At 44.8% G+C, this 24,705-nt stretch overlaps 1 protein-coding gene across 4 annotated transcripts in view; it reads left to right on the top strand.

The window, feature by feature from the left end:
- Positions 1 to 24,705, top strand: part of LOC135394955 (protein Shroom3-like) — a 170,135-nt gene that overhangs the window by 119,149 nt on the left and 26,281 nt on the right. For all 4 annotated transcript variants that reach the window (XM_064626060.1, XM_064626059.1, XM_064626063.1 and 1 more), the window contains 3 exons: positions 1,448 to 1,515; positions 16,620 to 16,899; positions 17,610 to 17,785. In XM_064626060.1, coding sequence (XP_064482130.1) covers positions 1,448 to 1,515; positions 16,620 to 16,899; positions 17,610 to 17,785 — 524 coding nt within the window. The remainder of the gene's footprint in view (positions 1 to 1,447; positions 1,516 to 16,619; positions 16,900 to 17,609; positions 17,786 to 24,705) is intronic.

The following is a 24,705-nucleotide window of genomic DNA, read 5'->3' as shown; positions in this document are numbered from 1 at the left end:
GCACAGTCGCAACTTCAATAAACATCTTCCCGAAACACATACACACACACACACGCGCGCGCGCACACACACACACACATCGATACATAGGCAGAAGCATAGACAGATGGATAGAAACCCAGACAGAAATCCAGCCGGCCCTTTCAACGCCGCAAAAGATTTATGACTGCGAATAGAGTCTACCCAACTGAAAGAAACATCGTTATGTATAACATATGCCGTATGGTTCCCCCCAAAAAAGAAAAGAAAACCAAGGTTATCCAACCACTCATTGACGTTTCTAGGAAAAAACTTTGTAACCTCCGGAAGAGCAGCCGATAGACAGGGGCGCGGGGGCTCTAAAGAAGACACCCAATAAACGCTGATATAACTGGCCAGCTCCTTTTTTCTTGTCGTTTCCGGCCATGGATTTTCCACTATGCTTCGATGCCGATATCGATTGGACTTTGGGATGAACGCGACACTGACGCGCCTTTATTACATCTCTGGGTCAAATGGCTGTTCAATTAAGCGGGGAAATGAATACGATGTGGCGGAATGTGTGCGTCGTCTCATGCACGCTCTAAATGAGTTACGCGCGGTTGTCGTCGTACGTTTAACACACGCCCCCTTTTCGTCTTTCCGAGAGAGCTGCGAGCGGAAAAATGCGAAACACATCGGAGAAAAGTGCGAAATGTTATTGAATTATTTTGACGAAATTAAAGCGAAAGGTGTTACGGGAAAGCTTTCAGCCCTGATAAAAAAATGTACTCGACGGAAAGTACAGGGTGTGTGCAGAAAAACTTGACCCGCATTTTTACATGTAACTCGTTGTCTACTTAGCCGAGGAACTTCCGGTGGCGCACGACGGCGCATTTATGCGTGCGAAATCTGTAGAAAAATTGTGGAAGCCATACCCAGCTTAAAACATAAACGGAACAACGAAAACGTCGGCTCCCGTGCATCAGAATAGGGCAACATGGTGGACAATAGGGTGTACGTGAAAGGGCAACGTGGTGCACGTAGGAGAGTTGTGTTCAAGTACCGCTAGGGGAGCTATCGGTGCATAAATCGAAACGATGTCCCACATGGATGCTCATCGGCAGTACCCCTAGCGGTGCCTGCACATAACTCTCATGAGACCGAAATACTACCATGCACTGTCATAACCGCCCTATTCTAATGCATGGAAGCCCATGTTTTCGCGCTCAGTTAATTTTTTTACACTGAGTATGGCTTCCAGGATTTTTTTTGTAGCTTTCGCACGCATAAATACGCCGTCGTGCGCCACCGGAAGTTCCTCGGCTAAGTAGACAACGAGTTACATGTAAAAATGAGGGTTATGTTTTTCTGCACACACCCTGTATATATAGACGAATATTTACATATGTTTACACCAGTGTTCGTATATTTGTGTTATATTGTGCGTGCTGCGTTGCATGTCTAATTACGTGTCGTCTGCTTGCAGGAGGAGCGAGCTTTAAGTGGCTGGCAGGAGGAACCAGTGCGCAACAACGATGCCAACTCTTCACAGACGTAAGTACCCCGGTTATTCAACCGCCATTTTGCTGTTTCTTACCTACACCGCGTATTCACACGAGTGACATTACCCAGAATACCTCAGGGGAAGATGCGAAAAACGTCATAGCTTTCTGCTGTCACGTGAGCACGAGCGCTCAACATCGTGTCTTCACGCTCACTGTTAACCGTGAAGAATATCCTGCGACCACGACCTACTAGATTATAACGACCATGTCATAATCGGCAGCCACCTATAAGGAGCCCGTCCGCACGATCCGCTAGGGGCGCCACTCATCGGCTCGCGACATATACGTCATGATTGGGCAATGGAAATTTGAATTTTGGACGCGCAGAAGCGGACGTACGACTACATTAGCAGACGACAGCAACGACGACTATGAAAACGCGTAGAATGATGATGATAATCAACTTTAGAAAGAAGCATCTCCCGTGGGACATTCACCGCTTGTGCAAAAATATTAAGGTAAGCTTAATTACAAAGTATTGCAGAAATTGAGGAAGCAATAACCGAGCCGATGAGTAGCGCCTCCGCTAGCTTCTAAATGCGGCGCTTGGAAGGGGTGCCTATGACGTGGTCGTTATAATTTAGTAGGTCGTGCCTGCAACACAGCCACAAGGTATTCCGTAGCAGACGACAGGAAAAGACGCTGACGGTGTCGTCTGCTAAGTGTCGTCTGCTAACTGCAAAATGCGCCAGTCCCTATATTCCGGCACTGTAATGCCCAGCATAACACGGGACGGAACTTTTCTTTTTCTGTTTCTTTTCTTTACTGGCATCTTCCGTGATATGGATATCCCTTGTGTAAATACGAATTACTATTCCACCTCCTTACTGTCTGTTTACATACTTGTCCACTCCAGCATCTCTTGTTTGGTCGTCACTGACGATGCAAGCCAGATGACGACTTGAATTACTAGTCCTATATAGGGCTAGTACTACAGACGGGAACGAATATCCTTATAGAATCCCCCTTATAGAATGCAAAAATCGCGAAATTCGAGAAATTTTTCGAAAGTTCAAGCGCAGTTGCTCGACAGTGAATGCACACGACTTCTGCTTCTTCCCTTCAGGCACATGGCGTCGAAAATAGAGGCAGCATAGCGATAGAGCACGGTTTAAGTACGCATGCGCAACAACGTAGCAACACGGGAAGAAGACCCGTAATCCTAGCGACCCCACACGTGCCATCCTTTCGTGCAAAATCTCGCAGAAAAAAAAAAGATTTATACGCCCGACTGTCCACCGGGCAATTACTAGAGCGAGATTGAGCTTCTAATCTTCCTCTAACAAGCTCGGAAACCGTGTTCAACAGGGACGACGGAATATATACGCCATCGGTCTCACTGTCGCAATATAGATCTCGTGTCGGGAATACAATATGTTGCTCGGTAACAGTGTTCGGATGGGAAACGTCGACCGGATTTCGGTTGTCATGCAGTCAACGACGTATTCAGGGCGACGCTGATGTCGTTGGTGATGTTATGAGAGTGCGGTATATATGTCGCAGCACGTATAGTATACAGTGAAAAAAAAAAAATAGCATAGGCTCTTTGGCTGCACGTTGAACATATGTTTATAAGTCCCAAACGTCGCCACACCAGCACTGGACAGCTGTTTCGGCCTTATTGGGCCTTCATCAGCAATGCATGCACCTACGCATTGCTGATGAAGGCCCAATAAGGCCGAAACAGCTGTCCAATGCTGGTGTGGCGACGTTTGGGACTTATAAACGTATAGTATACAGGGCGTTTTTTTTTTCTGTTTTTATCATTTGCAGAATTTTTATGATAAAAGCTACGAGAACTACCTAGTCGCGGTTTTCAGAGCTGGGTTATGCGGTCGTCCTGTCGGACAGCGTAAGTAACTACTGGACGACTAATTCCCTAAAATTCATTAATTAGCTTATTAATTAGATATTTTTTTACGAAGTGCGAGATTGTAGAATTGGAGACGGTGATTATTTAAATCCATCATCTTTTTTTAAATATCCTGGAACGAGTGTGTACTTTGAGATATATACAGGGTGTTTCACAAAACGTGTCATTCGAACAGAAAAATACGGGGTAAACGGCGTTTGTGTGGGAACTAAATTTGCCACCTTGCAAAAATATTTTCATTTGATTGTAATTAAAAGAAACTGAATTTCTTTAATTGAACACCAAAATTTCCCAAGTCAACCTTACGTTTTTGTACAGAACTTAGACAGTCCGTAGCGAACTTAGTCAGATCCATCAAGCAATCTGCTCGATATTGCAAATGGAACTGCCCAAAAAAAGTCCCGAAATTGAGGCTTCGAAGTTTCTGGTATTCAACGGCGCACCAAATCAGTCGCAAAGATGCGCGGTGAGGAGGACATGCTCCTGCCTCCGTGAAAGATAGAAGGTCGGAAAAAAAGAGGGCGAAAAAAAAAGAGGCGGAATCTTTTTTTTTTTTTTTTGCCGCTTATCAACGTATGGTGGAATGTCACTTGTTATCAGCGCGTCTTCTGCTGCACGCCGGTCCGGCGATAAATTGTTCGAGCTTCATTGGGGCAGGAGCATGTCCTCCTCTCCGCGCATCTTTGCGACTGATTTGGTGCGCCGTTGAATACCAGAAACTTTGAAGCCTCAATTTCGGGATTTTTGGGGGGCAGTTCCATTTGCAATATCGAGCGGATTTCTGGGTGGACCTGACTAAGTTCGATATGGGCTCTCTAATTCTGTATAAAAAAAAAGAAACGCTAGGTTGACTTGGGAAATTTTTTAGTTCAATTAAATAGTATAGCCCCAAACTTTGGTATGCAACTGTACCGAAACCGAGCACTTCTAGAGCGCAAAAGGAACGACGGGAGTTCGCGTCGGAGGGCCACGTGGTTTGTAGCGATGTAGCTGATTGGAGCGGGCGCCGATCTGATGGCTAGATAGACCGCTTTCCCGCCCAGGTAAGCCGAAGTGATGTTTCTGCGCTGGAGAAGTGCATACATGGTGTCGCCTTATTTGCGTACCAATGTTTGGCGATTTATATCTCAATGTACGTGCCCCTTCCAGGATTTTTAAAAAGGAGGATGGATTCAAATAATGATTCCAATTCTAGTGTCTCGCATTTTCCTGAAAACATGTAATTAAAATGTTCATTAACGAATTTTAGGTAATTAGTCGCCCAGTAGTTGCATTCGCTTTCCCAAAAGCCGTCCGCCTGGGCGCTTTACCCGCCCGCAAAAAAGGACATCAGTGCTGCTCTCACAACTTCAAAAAAAACATATCTGTAAAGCATTAAAAAAAAACGTGTATATTCAGTCCAATGAAAAATAGAAAAATAGAAGGACTGGAAACATAGAAAGTAGTGTAGATGATGGTATTTTGCTGCTTCGATCGGCCATATTGCTCCGTTACTTGAGAAAGATGAGATGAGCCTCCCGGTTTTATCTCGTTCTTCTCTATGGATGTTAGTGTGTCTGGGAAGCATATACGGGAGCGTGTGCGGAAGGTAAGTTCGTGCGTTGGGTATCCCAGCTAGGCTTGCTATAGTTCGTGAGCAGCTATAGATGCAGTGGGGAGAGGGTATTACCTCTGACTGGAAATCGAAGTGTATACGGGTTCGAATCCCTCTACCGATGTCATTTCATCGCCTACCGTTCCTTTCTTCTAACCGCAGTGGGGACGTTATGGGTTGAGGTCAGTAAGATGTACTAGACTTTGCGCAGTACTGTAGCACGTGGAATGGGGGTTCGATCCATCCCGCAACCTTTGGATCAGTTGACCCATGACAGTATAGTCCGCCATGCTCTTCAGTGTAGTCGGGATCCTATTTTATGCGTGCCTCTCGCATCTATCCAACGCAACCAGAGGGGTAGTGTCACGTCCGTTTGTGCTTTAGCGCAGAGCAGGAATAAAAAAAAAGGAAAGAAAAGTCAGGAAGAAAAACGCAACAGTTTCCTCTGTTTCGTTCTCAGGAGTAAAGCTCTAAAGCCTCCTTTGACGAGATGTCCCCGGAGTGATTACTCCTGTACACCCAATTCCCTAAGCCCCATCTAACAAGGTTGCCAACCACGACGAATTGAGGCGATGGCGAGCTCTCTTGACCTTCTACTGTCACTCCCACCACACGCTGTACGGGCTTGTCCGATGCGGCCAGAAGATAACGCCCTGCTCGAGAGACATTACCGAGAGGAAGGCGATACAGAAAACAAAAGCAGTGTCCCTTCGGAGTTTCGATAAAGGTGTCCCGGCGGAAGGCTTTATCTTGCGAGAGGGCTCATTAGAGCTAGGAAAGGGATTTCGGAGGCCCCGCTAAGGATTAAGCAAATCGGAGCAGACGGCGTCCCCCTTATGGACAGAGGACTCCCTCGTGATAACCAGCCGGTCGGAAATGATGTCGTATGTGCAGCCAGGATCAATTGTGAAGACGGTTCACAAGTACAAGTGTTCGGTGTTTGATAACGGGACAGCGCTGATCGTTAAGCGAAATTAGGGCTACGTGAGTTTCTCAATCGCGGGGGACTTTGTCGGGGGATTGTAAACGAGTTCATGCGACACCTGCGCCTTGCTTTTCTTCCTTTCTTTCTTTCTCTCTCTCTCTCTCTATCTTTGTGACTATGACGATTGGAAGGATTATGTGCGCTCATTAATGTTTCTTGTTATGTAACGTATTTTATTAGCGGTAAGTAGCTGGTGGGTATATAACTTAGCGCCTTTGTTTTACCCGTGAGCGAAATAGGTTATGAAAAACAAAAGACTATAAAATTGACTCACATTAAAATTGAAATTTAGTTTCCAAGCAGGACGTGCAATAAATGGTGGCAGGAGGGTCGGAAATGATTTTTTTCGCTCTAATATTGTTTCATCAGAGACCATCGTTAAATATCCTGCCATAACAAGAGCGGTGCTTAATAATACATACCCTTAGAAATACTTGCTGAGAACATTAAGCACTTAATGAACTACCTCGAAGTCTTTAAAGTATTCGAAACGCGTGGCTTTCTAATTACTGAAAGTTACTGACAAAAATTTGTTGAAAAACTCGTTCCCACGTCACACCACCGAAGGTTCGTCTATACACACGTACCCTCCATACCTCTCCCTTGCCCTCACGTCCCATGCTCACACAATTCACCAGCGGCGTGGCCGACTTTATACACAGCTCCCCATGAAGTCGTCCCAAGATGCATACTAACGTCCCCGTCTTTCATGCCTTCCTGCTGTATTCTCTCCATCTAACCACGTGTTTGCATCATGCCGCTACCGCTAACGCGGAATCTAAAAGAGAATGGGGGTTAGACACAGAGATTCCCTTGTTTGCGCTCAAGATACCTCGACATCTCATGCACTCGTCGCTCGCTTGTTTTCTGGAAGGCACACCTCCTCATTATAGATGCCTTGTATGCCTGCAAAGTCTACATCTGCGGCATGTCTTTCCTGTGCCGCGCGCTTTCTCCATATGTACCGCAGTGGGGCGCTCGTGTCGCAATAGCGCGTGCACCACTTTATATGCAGAAACATGAAACTCCATGACGTCCTTAATGTGTTGTTTCCCGAGAAACTGCATTTGCGAGAAAGGAATATCAGCCGAGCATATGACTCGAGCGTGTGTATGTCTTTCGCGCGAAACTGTAGCTCAACAGCTGGATGGATATATAGGCATAAGAGTTTGTGGATTGTGTTGGGAATGCGCGCAGGGCTCTTTTAGTTGTTGTTGCGGAGACTGGTTTATGTGTTGGTGATGTTTTTTTTTTTTAATATCTGGGAGTGCGTGTGTGTTGGAGATAATGCTCGAAACGTAGCCATTATGATGAGCGCTTTCTTGCACTTACCTTCGTAATGTGTGTGTGTGTGTGTATGGCGCTTTAGGGGGAACTGGAAGTGGAATATAAAAGATATGTTGCAGCTGGAAAAACTGCAACGGCGAAGTATATGCATGGGTCGTGTGCGTGTGCATCGCAATGAAAAGAATAGAAAAATATTGCGGTGGTTCGTTTTTGCTGCCTTCTCGTAAAACCATTCTTGCATAGGTGAGATTATTCACAGCGCGTACGGAAATAACTTAATTGAAACATAAGAATACGCTTCTGTTTCCACCGAGCAAAACTAATGCATTCTAACGGTCGCGGAAGAATATATGTGCTTCACCTTTGATACGTACAAGTTAGCACATAAAGTTCACCTTTCAACTACACTCAAACTCCTTTATAGCGGACACCTTTTTAACGAAAATACCACTACGGCGAATTTTTTTTACAGTCCCGTTGGAGCCCCTATAGGTCCAATAATGGACATCCTTTTTAACGAAAATACCTTTACTGCGAATTTTTTTCGCTGTCCCCTGAGTTTCGTTGTAAAGGAGTTTGACTGTATTAGGCAACTGACATTCAACCTTTCATTCAGGCTTCGAGTACCGTGCCGTTCGAGAAAGGGCGGTGTGCCGGCCAGAGAGAGGGCAACAAGGTGACGTAGAGGGGGGGAAATTAAAAAAAGAAAAAGAAAGAGAAAGATTGTTCGTAGCACACAACAGACACGGAAAGGTCACGCGTGCACGACACAAAATTTATTTGTTTTCATGGCAAGTACAGCTCCTACCACGGCGTTCCATATGTATACAGACAGTGAACTGTACCCGTACTTTTAAGACCTACTCAATAATTTTACAATCCCTCATAAGCTCGTGTAACCGTGCTCGCACTTGCATGCAAGAAGGGCGTTGCGTCGAAGAAGCGTCATTTCCATATTCTCGTACGTCTACCGGAAAAATAGAAAGCAACGCGGAGACCGATTCATCGCTTTTCCGACGTGACCTCTGAAGGCAAGGAGGACTCCGCCCTGTCGGTAATGGCTTCTGCTTCGGGTGTGGTCCCTCAGATATGAAACCGAGCTTTATTTCCGTTTAAACGCGTTAGGCACGCGGAGGTACGAGATAAAAATGATAATATGCGCTATAACACTTATTGTTGTTATACGCCAAAGTGGGTCGAAGTATGAAGGTGGTGATGATGGTTATCTGTCACGTTAAACAGTATAGCGGGTTTTACAATTCGTGGGAGTAGTTTGTAATGGCGTTATGGAATGTAATGATCGGATTTGGGGACGCCTATACCTCGCTTGGTGACGGAAGAGAAGATTGAAAGAGTTGAGGAGGGGCGTGTTTGGTGGAAATGATATTAATAGTGTCGGACTCTTTTAGATGAATTTCACAAATCCAATCGCGCAACTCGTAAGTTGTGTCGCTACTACTTAGAGGTATGCGCGGGTGCGGTTATATCCATTCCTGGGTAGTTACTTTCGAACTAGTAACTCGAACTAGTTACTTTTAGTTAGTTACTTCTTGTAAAAACAATGACGATTAACCGGTTAGAAACGTGAATAATTTCATTAAAATCTTTCGTGCAGTAGTACTCATTAGTCACAGTATAGCAGGACACATTCCTGGAGCTGTAAAGCGGAAACCAAAAAAGGGTAACTGTGACGTCACATGACTACCCTCTCTCCCCAATTTCAGCATCCCTTTTCCGTAGAGTCCTTCGCACACTTCTCATTCTTTCATGTATGCCCACAACAGAGACCACCAGCGCCAATAATCAGCGCTTACAGCGTCCTGTAATTCCTCGCTGGCACCGTCAAGCACGAGAACATCTACGAAGACCACACAGACCCAACATACACCGTTCCATGACGTAACGACAGTATACAGACAGACATATATATATATATATATACCCTGCCAACATAAGTACAGCAACATAATCCTAAGGAGATAAAAAAAGCAACTTTTTTTCCCCCTGGAGCGTGCGTTCGCTAATGGAGTGGCCGTGCGATCCTATTTCTTCCCATTTTCCCCGGTAGGTGACCAGGGAGTAAATGGCATCGGGGAGGTGAATTACTCAGCCAAAAGTTTCTCGGCCGTTTGGGCTCTCGTTGGGTGACAGGTGATTGGTTCAAGACGAGACGCTAAGGAGCTCGTTAAGTCGCGTCGTTTTTGCTCCGCTAGAGGACGCTGTGTTTGGCTCTCGGGTGACTTGATTTAAGGAGGGAGCGCCGCCAAGTGTCAGATATATTAGGGTAAAGAAAAAAAGAAGTGGGGGATGGGAAGTTTCTGATTTGTCCGCGAGGCGGAGCAAGTCTGGGGGAAATAAGAGCAAAGTGAGGTTCCGTGTTCGCTGGGATTGCTTCGAATAGGGAGAAAAGGGAAAGTTGGGAATGAGGAGACGAGATGAAAGTGTGTAGTTAGTCTAGGAGATCACACAGTGTGCCTTTTTGTTTCTGTGAGAGCACAGGGAGGGCCGTGTCAGGTTGTTCCACTTTCAAAAAAGAGGAAGGGGGACGGTACTTTTAATTGATTGATGGACTACAGGGACAGAAAGGAAGAGAAGGAAGGAGAAAGCCTAATAATTGTATAGGAAGACCGACCACACGGGCTGACAGCGTCCGATATCTTTTAGACATATTTTCTCACCCAAACTTTCGACACATCAGACATTTCGAAGACCTCTCCCTTCACCCATATCGCGCGTACATCGTCTCGAAGACATCGGTGTGATTTCTGTTTTAATTTTGGATTTGTATTCGCACACAAACGCATGCGGGACACGTTTTTTTGGGTGGTGTTCTATATAGGTTCCAAAATTAACCGTTAAGAGACTCAACTACAATCCCCAGCTGTACTTAATTTATCTTTTAAAAAAAATCAGAACTTGTCGTAAACTGTGGTCTGCACTTCGTATACGCAAAAGTCAAAGCAATTTTTTTTTTTTTTGTTAGCACAGCAAAGGAACTGCGGCTGTGAGCTGTGGATAATGCACTGAGGAAAGCAAAAGGCAGTGAGTGACATCGGGAGGTTGCATATGCCTTCTGGGCCGACTTCAGGAGGAACTGTGTCGAAATCTGCCTATAAAGTCTGCCAGAAAGCACATGCAAAAGTCTCGGGCAGTGCAGCCAGTGACCAGGTTCCACCAGAACGGTTACTGTCTGTAATTCACTCGACGCGTCTCGTTCTGAAACGCAGCCAAGCTCCGTAATAAATCATGTACTTACGTGTACTATAGATAGTTTAAAGATAACAATCAGCTGTATACACTATAGATAGTCTATTACAACATATTTTTACACTGCGCCCCTCTCAACCAATCACAACGATCTCATCACGATATAAATTGGCGCGCAGTATATATACATCGAAGTACATTCACACTCCTTGCCCCCGCGACACTCTTTTCCACTATATACCTTTCACGAGCACAAGCCAACCGTCTTAACCAGACCACACACTTCAACCCACGCTCCGCATCGAAAGCAATCCAGGGCCCAGGACCACCTTTCTCTTCCTCTCTTCGTTGACAGAAAAACTTGTCAACATTGTTTCGTGGCTTTGACATCAGAAAAGAACTACAAAGCCCCGCGGTCTTTAAGCGCAATTGTGCGTACTATATACCCTTCGGCGGTGGAAGCCAGGTGTTGCACCTGAGCCCTATATGGTCGGTCGGTCGGTCGGTCGGTACGGCACGAAAGGAAGGGTGGGCACCAACATCGATTTTCCATCAGGACGACCATGAGGGGAGTGGGGAGGCGTCGCTCTATTGATTCCTTATATCCACATACTATTCCATCCTTTCCCTTTTCTGTATTATATCGGAGAGGAGGAGAGAGAGTGCGGCCACACTGCATTTTTGGTCTTATACGAAGAAAGAGACGCGAAAAAGTACGCATTATGGGCTCGATAAGTTCGTTGCACGCGGTTTTGTGCGTCCTTTTACGCGAGGTTTCTATACAGACATATTTGGGGAGGTAATGCGTGATAGTTATGTAAATTGAACGCGTGGAGGTTTGGCTTCAATGCCTCGGCTGTTGAGGCTGTTGTTATGTGTATAGTTTGTATACGCAATGCAGGTTTTTTTCAAGTATGCTTACTGTAAGACTTGTCGTAGTGTTGTCTTGTCTCGTACGTCTGTTTGAAACTGATGGAGTCGTACCCCTCCCCCCTTTTTATTTTTTGTGTTCGTATTTTTGTCCCAACCCTCGCTCTCTACCTTACAACGTGTCTTATACATTCTGGAATTTTGTAACTTAATGCTAGACCTGAAGAAGTGCAGCCTTCTACACGAAAGTCTCGTCTCGTCTCGTCTCACGTTCACTTGGTCGAAACCTTTGAACTACATGTTGAACTCCATCATCATCTCTGTTCTCTTCTCTGGTCATCATCTCTTTGTTTTCTCATCATCTCATCATCTGTTTGTACTTTCTGTGTGTAAGCGTACTGGGGTAGCCACTTCGACTCCGTCGAAACTCACATTCCCCATTTTTTTTCTTTATCACATCACCATCTCCCCCTCTGTCCCGCACTCCTTCCTGCGCTCCTCTCCTCTCTCCATCTGTCCACGTCTGTACGCCGCTCATAGCCACAGTTGCTTCGCGGCGCTAACATTGAATTAAAAAAAAAAACATCACCATCTCGTCTCGTTAAAATTTAGATGCTCTCAACCGTCTTCTTTCTGTGGTGTTGTAATGGTTAGACGTTGACGGAATTTGGCATTTAAGATCATTGTCTTTAACTTGATATTTATGTGCTCAGGAGGCACCAGCAGTAGCCAATGTCAGAATTGAATCATTCCTTCCTACTTACGCCGAAGTGCGTTGTCCTTCCTTCCTACGCTCTGCCCCGTCTTTCTTTTCCAATCCAATCCAATCCAATCCTACGCTCCTGACGTGCGTGGTTTCGGTTTCGGCTGATTTACAAAATCAAGCGATGGGACGGCTTCATATACAAACGTCTACAAGCCTCCTCTACAAACCTAACATGCCTCTACAAGCATAACATGTGAAAGAAACCCTGTAATTAAAGTGTGGGAGCTAACTAGCAGTCAGCCACAGAGGAGGGAGCCCAGAGGAAGCCAACTGTTTATTCTGCGCGTGCCCTCTGTTGCGGTAGTCGTCGTCGTTGGTCCCCACAAAAGCATTAAAATGTTGATTAGCGAACTTTAGGTAGCTAATTAGCCCTCTAGTAGTATAACCTGCGTACAAAAACGGCACCTGTGTTGCTCTGATTGCTTTAATCCAGTCCTATGTGATAACTGAGTGAGGATCTGCTTGTAGCGACTAGTCACTTGAAACTGATCAGAGTAACAAGCTAGTTTTCAGGGAAAATTACTTGTAATTGTAACTATACCACTTTTGGCGAAAGTAACTGCAACAAGTCACCGTAATGAAGTTATTCGTCTTGTGTCATATTTTTACCAGATGTTTCATTGCTCTAAACGACTTTCCCATCGTGAAGATTGTGTTTTTGAAATTCGATGCTAGCCTTCCTTGCAGCGCTCCTGTTGAACGGGGTGGTGGTGGGGGTTTATTAAACATAAGGACAAACACAACACACGTCTTACATAACGCCCAGCAACATACTTCAATTGAATAGTGGCACTTGAAGAAAAGGCACCAGCAGTGAGATTCGAACCTTCCGATTGCCGGTATGAGAAGGTAGCTGACCGGCAAACAGAGGGTGTGGTTCGAATCGCCACTGCTGGCGCCTTATCTTCAACTGCCACTATTCAGTTGAAGAAAGGTTATGTTGGCAGCTCGTAGTTTAACAGCTTGTTGCTCGTAATCCCAGCACAAGTAGTTATACATGCGACAGGGGACGCTCAATAGTTTTAATATGCGAGTAAAATTAAAATTAAATTAAGAGTAAAATTAAATTAAACGGCTCGGGGCGACGTCTGGTGGGAAATAATACCCACTTTGTCAAGCAACCGTGATCTACGTTCCCTCCGACTGGCTTGCCGCCTCGCTGCACATGATGACTACGTAGCCGACACGTAGTCGACTTCTTTTGCTTTAGACCCAGTGTTGTGCGCATGTAATGTAGTTTTCTCACCGTACTTGGCGAGCAGTGCGCAGTAGGTGGCGACTTCGACACAGTGTTTCCCGTAATTTTCAATATTAATTTTCAAAGAAAAGAAAAAATAACTATGAGCGCGATTGTGACGTAAATTAAGACGCAGGAGTACTGAGGGCTCATAGTCTATCAAACAGATTAATTTTCTGATATTGCAGCTCTACTGCTTTGACCTTCAGGGCGGGTGCCGGCCGATATTTCGAAGAGAAAGTGTTCTTCTGGGCTTCAATAACGTAGATACCTTTTTTTTTTTATCACATCGGTCTCATCAAAAGTCTCATCTTGCACTGGCTCTTCCTCACTTCTTCCCTAATGTTTACCGTCCCTTCATATCTCCATAACGGAGACGACGAGCAGCATAAATCCCCACAGGGATGGAAGTAGTGAACTTCCCGGCACCGTTAGAAGGCCCTGCTAGACAGGGTCTCAAGAGCCTACATTGAGATGGAACGCTCTCCTAATGAAAACGCGTTGCCGCGCTCCTCTTCCATCGGTGGAACGGTGCCCGCTTTCAGAGAGACTCATCTATTTCCATTTACTGACCGCTGGGACTGCACGGGGCTGCCCTCTTCTGTTCCACGGAGAGCTGTAACACGAGGCGGCAGGGTGATTGTGTCTACCATGTTCTACTTTTTTTTTCTTTTTTTTTTTTTGTGTGGTGGGGGATATGTTATTTCTTTGTGTACTAGCCTCTTTCGATCAGTTGCTAACGGGTTTCCTTCTTGGTGGTAGCTCACACAAAACACTACAGGTGGTGTGTTAGAATCGTACCATTGCTGAGACTGAGGCATAACTGGGTGGTAATGTCATTTACAGTAATGACATTACCACCCAGGTATGCCTCAGTCATTAATCATCATTAATCATCATCAATCATCATTAATCTCATTAATCATCTTTAATCCAGACAGACCCAATTAATCCAGGCAGACCTAAATAATCTCAGTCAGTAATCATTACTGTAATGAAATTACAGAAATGACATTACTTTTTCTGGTAGTTTGCGATGTAATGCATTACTTTTGACATTATGTAATTTGTAACGTAATGTAATTACATTTTGTCAGGAATTTTAATGACCTTATTCATTACTTTACACAAAAGAATCGAGCCTGTGTTTTGTGTTGGCACTTGGCAGAAAGAGCGTTTGCAACTGGTGAGTTGAAAGAGTTCCCACAATGAATTTCCACATCCTCAACACAGTTACGATTAAGCTGATAGCAATGACTTTGAAATGTCGTTACTTTTTCGTAGTAATTATAATGTAATTTCATTATACATTTCAATTGCAGTAATGAGTAATTTATTTTCAATTAATTTAGTTACTGCCTAAATGTATTTAAATTACATTACAAATTACATAATGTCAAAAGTAACGCATTACATTACAAATTACCAGAAAAAGTAATTAATTACTGTAACTTCATTACAGTAAGGATATTGCTACCCAGGTATGTTATAACATCAAAACGAAACCGGGAGTGAACATGCCGTTCGTTTTCTTTTTTTAACCGAACAAATACACATCACTGCGGGTTGAAAATTGTATCTATACGCGTAATTTATAAGTCGAACGCTAATCTCAATCAGTCGAAACCTTGAGACTGTCCCTCTAAACGAAGGACTTTTCCACTTACGTATTGGGAACATCAGAATAAAATGGCTTCCGCGATTTCATTCAAGCGGTATACATCCCATTGAGGAATGCGAGATGAGGGCGTATTGTAGCCATCCTTAAGCCTCGCGCTCCCCGGGGATAACATTGCGGTATTGCCGTCGGAAAATGCTTCATGCATGAATCATTTCGACTCTGTCAGAGCACGATTTCTTCTGCCGTCTCGGGTTCTGAACTGTGACGTGCTGAACGGCATTTGAACTGCTAACTACGGTATTTCTATTCCGGCGCATAATTGGCTGCGTCGAAGCTACGTCAACGCTGTCAGACTCTGCGGAGGTTGATGCAGTTTTTTACAGTTCGATTCATAAGGCACGTGGGGCTGACTTTTTGGATAAATAGGGCTGTTGCTTTGGTATACCGGTACCTTGGAAAAATTTGCTCATCCCTATGAAATACATGGAAAGAATGCCTGCGTATCTTATACGCCTGTCACACGGGCAGTCTTCAGTGATCATTTAAACCAATGACCATCGAAAATGCATGTAGTGACACCAAGCGTGTGACGTGTCAACTTCCCAAAGAGTATTGGATTCAATGTTTCCCGACAGGTTGACACGTTACACGCAAGGTGGCGCCACACGCATTTCCGATGATGATTGGCTTCAATGACCATTGAAGACTCCCCGTGTGACAGGGGTATTGGTAAACGAGCGACGTGGCCTGGTGAATGCAACATCTCCTCGTTGATGATAGCCACATGGTCACGATGAAGAGGGCTTGTATCTCCCGAACTACAACGTGTAGAAAAACAGTTTCGGTTTCTTCGAAGGGGGGCGATACGTTTGCTATGATTCTTTTCTCAAAACTCAATACTAAAAAAGAAATAGATGATGAAAGGTTTAAAGTAGCACAGAAGTCATTTTTAACACCTTGCTAAGTAGGCCAGTAAGATGCAGCATGAGAAATAATTCACGCCACAGAGTCATAATTATCGCAGAAATTGAATTTAAAGTACGCCGCAAAAAAGCGACCGTGCGCAGCGGTGGTGGAGAGCAGTAGCAGCCTGTGATCTGCCTGCGACCTCGCGCTTACGCTACAGGGACCACGCTCGCTGATTGGTTCAGAGAAATGTTGTCTGCTACTCAGCTGTCGTCTGCTACTCGGCTGTTCGGGGTTATGAAAAAAAAAAAAAAAAACATTGCTCCTGGCTCGGTCATTCTTCGGCCGCTCCTTCTATCTCCGATTCTCCGGGGGAACTGGCAAAACTGGTTTACGGCGGCAAAGGGACAGGGCGCGCACCAGCGAACCAGAACGAGTTGCCCCTGTAACGTCATCGGTGACGTGCATCATACCTTCTCCTCCTCATTATACCCGGAGTGGCGAGTTAAGAGTGAACGCGCGCAGCCATGTTTATGTGAGTTTCTTTTTTTCTTTTTTCTCGGAAACAAATTACACACATCAAAACCTTTCGCGCTATTCGGTAAAATGACCCACACACTTTCATCGGACGTCTTGATCTGATTCTTTTTTTTTTTTTATGACCCTCTGTACTCCTTTAAGAAAAAAAGTTAACTTCCTACGAACTTCAAATGACTTACAACGTTTTTTTTTTTCTTCCACTGACAGATCCTGTGCTTCGAGTAAGGAGGGCCAACGAGGCCGGCGAGCCCAGCTTCGCGAAGTCCCCGGAGGCTCACCGACTGTTAAGCTGGTCACTTCCGACGGAGTTACGACGGTCGCCTCGCCTGTCGCCAAGGAAGAGGACGTCACTGAGCCCCCCGCTGTCCCTCCGAGGAGAGGGGGGTCCGCAGACCCACCTCCGCCACCGAGACCCCCGCCCAAGGGGTCGACGCCCCCGGCGAACGATCTTGAGGACCCTGAGCTCAAGAGGATCGCCGAAACGACGGTAGGAGATATTGTCTTCTGGCGTCCTGAATGGGATAGTGAAGTGGAGGGAAAGTGAAGAATATATATGAGTGATTGATAGGATAGGAGAGTCGTGGGAAAAGGGCAAATCCATAGAATAATTAGAGACTAGTAACAGCGCGTTAGAACCTGGCAGCGACAAAATAACCCAATGATAGAGGCGCTCAGCGACAAAACACAATGACAGAGGTGCAGAGCAACAGAACAACACAATGACAGGAGCTCTAAGTGACAAAACACAATGGTAGTATCGTTGAGCGACAAAATAACCCAATGGTAGAAGCGCGGGGCGACAAAATAACACAACGATAGAAGCGCTGAGCGACAAAATAACACAACGATACACACTCTGTGGCAAAATAAGGCGAGGACAGAAACACAAGGTGAGAAAAGAAGGCACGACGAAATAGCACTTACGATACTAGCAGCGGGCAAAAGAAGTAAAAATTGGTAAAGCTAGCGAGGACAAGAAAGCCTGACATGTTCATCAAGCTTTGGACTATAGCATACGAAAATGTTTTACCCCGCTCGGGTTGTTGCGAAGCAGGAACCATCATTTTTAAATGTGAATGTTGGTAACGTCTTAGCAATGCACTATTCTAATTTATTACGCACTCTATTCTGTAATTAATCCCTATACCGTATACAACGAAAAACTTAGCAGTTCTCTCCTTCCTTTGCTTATTTCAGGCTCTGAACAACGGCCGCTTACCGCCAGTCACCACACGGTCCCCCGAAGGAGGCGGGGGTTCTACGTGTTCGAGTCCCGATCTCCCTCTACCCCCACCCCCGCCCCCTGCCCAGCCGAGCGACGACCCCCTACCGCCACCTCCGGAAGATCTGACTACTGCTCACCGCTCTACGACGTGAGTTCGCTTTCACATCTGTCCATTCCACTCCTTCCTTGCCTTACGCTTTTTTTTCTTTCTTTCTTTCTTTTCTACGGGTTCTTCGAAAACGTTGAACTCATGGTTGAAAGCACGGAAGCAAAAAACATCAAACGCGGCGGAAATGAAATAAGATAGCGCCGAGCGAATGTGCTTCTTGGATGAGCGTGTTGCGTTCTTTGAGTCGCAATATGGGGGGCGAATATTCGGTTTATGGAAGCACAGCGTATTCGATTTATGAAAGCATTGAGCGTTCGATCTGTGGTAACATTGCGTATTCGATCTGTGAAAGCATTGCATGTTCGATCTCTGGTAACATTACGTACTCGATTTGTGACAACGTTAGGTATATTCTGTTTACAGAAACATTTTGTTGTCTACTTTTGGGTCTCAATATGGCGGCATTTGCATGTTCCTTATGTTTGTGCACTGAAAAAACATGTGTCCTGTTTTTCTAAACTGAATAATGTTGATTTCGATGTATATAAGAAATAATAATGTGGAGTGGATTTAGACGTAAGGTGATGTCGTATTTGAGTCACTCGGATACGATATATTACGAACCTAAGTATAATTCTCGTGGATATTCGACTTCATTTTAATATTTATCGCTCTTGGACTATGTCAAACTCTAATATATAGTGTCTTTGAGGTGTGTCGCCGTTTTAGCGCAGTTCGGGTACTACATGACATTCAAAATCGATTTCCATGGGGATTGGATATGCGCCGTTTATTTAATATCGAACGAATGTTCCAACGAATGTAGCCAATTTTCCATACGTGCATCGATCGCTACACGCAGACAGCAAACGTAATTTCTTTGAAATATTTCTGAAGAAATATGCATCATGGAAAACTTACATGTTTGTATTCAACCTATCGAGGTGTTGCATTTTCATTTTGTGGAATCATTGCGTATTTCAATTTAAGAAAATATTACTTGTTCGATTTATGGAATGTTTCGTGTTCGGTATATGGAAATGTTGCTTATTCGATATGTAGGAACATTTTCGATTAATGGAAGCATTCCATTTCCAACATTACATGTTCTACTTGCGGTAAACATCACCCCCATTGCTCCGAAAGTTTCCCCAGCACGACCGAGGCTTTCCACCATACTTGTACATACTTTCCACCGTCTACCTGTCGTTCGCAATCCCTCAAAAGCGGCTGCCGCCGCATCCCGTTAACTCCAACCCGTAACTTTCCAAACCAAATCTGACATATGACCTCAGCCCTACTTTCCCAGCACTCCACTTCAATCTCCGTTAGCCAAACCTCTCTGGGCTTATTAAATTAGGCCTTACATCTCGCCTCCCCTTCAATCTGAAAGGGCCGACTTGCTTAATCCGATCAGCTCTATACTCTCGTCTATGCGGGCCCCTTCATCTCACCCAGAATAGTTACATCACCTGGAGAGTCTTACTCAATGCGTATTGACAAACATCCCGGATGAAGGGTTGGCGCTAAGCATTCTACCTGCTGCAAAGCTGGGTTGCATGCCCGGTGGTATATGCGTGTGACGACACAGCTTTCGCATTAAGCTCGAAAGAGGTGCGGGATTGTGTTGAGACAGGGCACACACTTACTGAAATGAACGGCTTAACGGTAAATGGTTTGGAGTTTGGATAGAGGTGGCCTCCCTTTCCGTTCGCCTGTTATATATAGCCTCAGGACGGATCTCACCTTCAGGAAGACCTGGGTATAATGGGGAGTCAAGTCCGAGATGTCTGTAAAGCACTAAAAAAAATAACACTGAAGCTGTCTAAATATTTAATATGCTATATGTACAAGCTATCGCGCGGCGGACCGTGCTTCATGGGGTACATACTTGAGTGGAACTGCAGCAAGGGACGCGGACAAGGAGACCCACTTGTCTTCATGAGGTACCGGGTACTATCAGGTACCTGGTGAAGCGTGGTGCACCACGCGAAAGCTTGTACATATTAAATCCTTAGAAAGCATCAGTGTCATTTTAGTGTTCTTTATAGGAGGCACGGAATATTTCATTTACTGCAGTATGGGAAAGGGCAATTAGTGACGTTACTGCAATAACCATAAGATAGGCACGCAGAGAGCTGTTTGGACCCGACTTCTTCGAGGGGTCGCACCTGTCTCCGTATTTCACTCTCCCTCTGCGCGCTCACTTTCTCGTTATTTCGATTTCGTCACTTATTCTCCTCTCTCATACTGAAATGTGGGCAGGCAGACAGCTCGGCAATAAAGCGCCGCAGGCCTTTCTTTCGCAGGCCTGCGTCTATATCGTCTTTCAGTCAAATCTTCCTTACGTCCCTAAGATGAAATCCCACCTCAGGCTCTCTTCAAAAGCGACAGGTTTTTAGGGCCTACCAACGTTGACAACCGTGTAGGTCCGTCCGTAACAGCTTTATATAGGACCACGTGGCCAAAAATTTGCGGCCAACGATGACCTTGTTCCGCACAGTGCTCAATGACGCAACCAATTATTTTACTCACAGCGTGGAACCGAAATTTTCAGCCACAAGCGCTCGCGATATGCAGATTCAAAGGACGCTCAACAATCAAATATGGCCGACACGAAACAGGGCCATTCAAGTTGACCGGGAACGAGGTAGCTGTTTGCAAATTTATGTAAAAAAGTATATTTGTAAAACACCTATCGGCCCAACAAAAAACTTGTAGTGTGTTTCTTATTACGATTTCACGTTGGCCATTTTTTACTGCACCCCCGCCAGCGAGAGTGTGCAGTTTATTTCAAGGAACGCGGACGAGTTACCCCAAAACTCATTCCACAAGGGAACGTCATTTTCATATACAGTCAAACTCCTTTACAACGAAACTCGGGGGACAGCAAAAAAAATTCGCAGTAAAGGTTTTTTTCGTTAAAAAGGATGTCTATTATTGGACCTATAGGCTCCGGCGGGACCGCAAAAAAAAAATTTGCTGTAGTGGTATTTTCGTTAAAAAGGTGTTCGCTATAAAGGAGTTTGACTGTACAGTCAAACTCCTTTACAACGAAACTCAGGGGACAGCAAACAAAATTCGCAGTAAAGGTATTTTCGTTAAAAAGGATGTCTATTATTGGACCTATAGGCTCCGGCGGGACCGCAAAAAAAATTTGCTGTAGTGGTATTTTCGTTAAAAAGGTGTTCGCTATAAAGGAGTTTGACTGTACAGTCAAACTCCTTTACAACGAAACTCAGGGGACAGCAAAAAAAAATTCGCAGTAAAGGTTTTTTCGTTAAAAAGGATGTCTATTATTGGACCTATAGGCTCCGGCGGGACCGCAAAAAAAATTTGCTGTAGTGGTATTTTCGTTAAAAAGGTGTTCGCTATAAAGGAATTTGACTGTAGTGTGATTATGTGTGCTCCCGCGTGGCAGCGGACGAATGGCGTTCAGTCATTTGCGGGAAATGACATTCAATTATTTCGTGCGTGATATGAACATTACTCTCTTACCGGCTTCACAATTGAACGTTTCTATTTATATAGACAACGCAAAGTAACTTTTTGTCATGCAACGCAGCTGTCCCAATACGATTTTTCCTCCGCTATCGAGGCTCTTCTGAATGGTTTCCTTTTCTTCTGCTTTTGCGAGGTGCGAATATTCATTCTAATTCCCCATAACGGAATAATCGATTGCGTTTTTTTTTCTTTTTACTCTCCCTCTCCCCTTATCAGTCCCTTCACGGATTTCACTTTTTATCGCTTATTATTTTTAATATCTACCGCTATCAGACGGCAGCAGCAGCACAGTTACCAGGACAAAGCTCGACAATTCTTCACTGATTCATTCTTCTTTGTTTTGTTTTTTCGTGATTTTGCTTACTCAGGAGAATGTTCGTATTTCTTTTTTTAGATTCTTTCAAACCCTCCTCTCACTTTTTCTTCCCTCTTTCATTTCTTTTTATTCTTCTTCTTCTTCTCTTTTTGCAGCTAGTATCTTATTGTTTACCTACCTTCTTTTCTTTTTGTTGCCCTTACACTGCTATAGATGTTTGTTGTTTGCCTTATCTCCCTGCATGTTTGTTTGTTGTGTGACTATCTGCTTTCGTGATTTCGATACGGGGCAGACTGGAGCTGCGTTGTGTCAAGAAACTGTATTCGCCTGGAAAGCCAAAAGATAAGAGACTGCTCCTGTGATATGTTAGGTGAACGCGTTAGTGTTGCACTGATGGATAGCGGCGATTTCGCTCACTTCAAATACATTCAATTCTGGATGCATTACACTATCACTCATTTGCTGAGTAATATAATGCGTATAATGTAACTGGCGTGTAAAGCGAGGCCCTATCTCTCCACCTGTTGACGTCTGCATATCGCCTTAGCTGCCTCGCGGGGCCAAGAATAAAGTTTCGCGACGCCAACTTGTAGCGTTGCAGTTCTCGGTTTATGAACATGTTCGGTTACGAAAACACGGTGACTTAGTTACAAGTAATCAATTATTGATCAGTACAGCGCGGATAAATATGCGTTAAAACCTCCCGAATTATGCATGCAAGTAGGCGCCAAAAACCTTCGAAATATACGAATACTATGCCATGTTTTTAATCGTGCTTGGTATGAAGACAATGCATCTAATTATTATCTCATAAAATTTGAGCATTGTATTAGGGATGACACGGTAAAATGAAGCCGCCTTCGCTCGGGAGCACACAATAATGAAAGCCTGCGCGAGAGATATAAAACATGCAGCCGAAGACCTCTGCTTTCGGCGCTGCACCAGAGTGCGGTTTGAAATGCCGAAAGACGCAAGTCTTCGTAACTACAACCAGCTCCGGTGGCGCAGCGGTAACGCGTGCGCTTGGAGACTGGGAGGTCCGCGGTTCTAATCCGCGGGCCGGCTGTGCCGTCTGAGGTTTTTCCTGGGTTTCCCTCAGATGTGTAATAGGCGTATGCCGGCACAGTTCCCCTGAAGTCGGCCCATGGACGCAGCTATCCTCCCCCCGAGCGGATTCGGTCTTCCACTTCACCCTTTCCTCTCCTCCTCTCCACCACCTTTCCCTTCCCGAGAAACATGCCGCCTTATCAGGCAGGCAGACCTCTCGGGTTCCTCCCAACGACACTCCTCCTCCTCATCCTCGTAACTACAAAGAAAGTAGAGAAGTCAAAGTACGGCCCACGGGTCATATAGGGTTTATTCAATGACGTCACCTCACCGTCATACTGTAGGTCCCTCAAAATTATGTTCGTTCCCTGCCATATGCTTTTTGGAGGACTATTAACGTCGAAAACATGGAAATTACTTGGACATGCTACAAATCACACAGCACAATAACTTTGAAACACCAAATATAAGTTGAGTGCAGTATGCTAACGGCTTGGATGGGACCTACAATATGGCGGCCGATGACAGCACGTCTGCCTGCTAGCGACAGTGGCGGTCTCCTGCGGACGACGTCGTGTGAATAAACCCGATACACGCGCAGCGATCGCACTCGGACACGACATGCGAAGGCACGACCCTTGAGCGTCGCTGTAAGAAAAAGATCTCCAACATTTGTGGGTAGTATAATTTCACGCACTGGAAGCAGCCATGGTGGGGTCTGAACACTACATCCCACCGAAACATCGAAACTATTCTATTCTGACGGAAATTCTCGTGAAAGAGAACACAAAAAGCTTCCCGAAGCCAGCAAAAGCTTAATTAAAAAGAAGAAGAAGAAGAAAGCTCTCGCACCTGGCCATCTGGAATTATGGCAAAATATGCACTATGCGTGCTTTTTCATGCGTCATATGACGTACAACATTTTTATATGCACCATAGAACCCTTCTGACCGGTCCCGAACCACGAGCGAAAGTTTTTTTTTTTTTTTTTTTATCGTGCAGATACGAAACCAAGTCGAGAAAAAAAAAAAAACATTCACATGTATGAAGATCCGCGCTCTACTGCTGAATTAACCTGTATAGTAACCGTAATTAATACCGCTTCCTCAGGGAGCAACACTCGTGTTGAGTACCGGTCGACGACAGGTAGTAGTAAATGCAGATGTGAAGAAAGGAAAAGAAACGATATCTCCGTTCGCTACCTTTCGCTGACCAGTATTCATCAACGTAAAAGTTGCACTCAGAGGAAGAACTATAAATTGGAGTTACTGTTTCATTGGATAGTAAGTGATCACTTGTAACTAAGTTACTTCTCAAGCCTGCACGATAAGCCAGCCGCGCTGCCCACTTGAAGTGGCTGACAGTAGAAAGCAGAGTTTGGCAGCACCGCTTATCGTATCGTTTTCGTCGAGGTATTCCTATCCACTAAAACTTCCCGGTATTCTTAACGAGCCAATCCACGTGAAATTTTCGGGAAAACATGTTTTGAGTATAGTTGGTTGGCGTAGTTTATATTTATTTTTCGGTAAACTTTAAGCCAGGCCATATAGTCACGTTTTTCTGTTTTTTCGACCGAGTTTTTAAGCTAACAGACTCAATGAAACGGCAAAATGCCTCGTTGCGATGCTAAATCAGATAATGCATGCTAACGGTACCTCTTTCTTTTTTTCTCTTCGTGTTAATTTTTGCACAGAGTACCACTCTTGAAGCACCCAGCCCCTGGGGGACCACGTCAAAACTACCATCTGCAGCGTCCTTTTTTTCCTCTTTATGTTTAATCCAAACTATTTCCCATTTATCGTCGTCTCTTCACGATTGCGTGAAGATAGTGTTTTCACGTCCAAAACTTGATTTTGCGAGGGAAAGAAAAATTCGCGCTACTTTATCGGTAACCTGACAAAAACATAAATGCCCGACAGCGGAAATATTGAATCGACGAGAAAGTACGTCTTCGTAAACGACGTTTTTGTCTCTCTCAAAAGTACGGTCGATAAATACCCAAAAGAAGTTGTGCCGCCCTCTCTGCTGGGAACCCCCACCGATTCTTCAGAATTTCTTCGCATCGCCAACTTCCGTCGTCCCTTTCTTCATT

The sequence above is a fragment of the Ornithodoros turicata genome, chromosome 5 (assembly GCF_037126465.1).
Source record: "Ornithodoros turicata isolate Travis chromosome 5, ASM3712646v1, whole genome shotgun sequence".
NCBI classification, from domain to species: domain Eukaryota; kingdom Metazoa; phylum Arthropoda; class Arachnida; order Ixodida; family Argasidae; genus Ornithodoros; species Ornithodoros turicata.
This window is presented reverse-complemented; position numbering and strand designations above follow the sequence as displayed.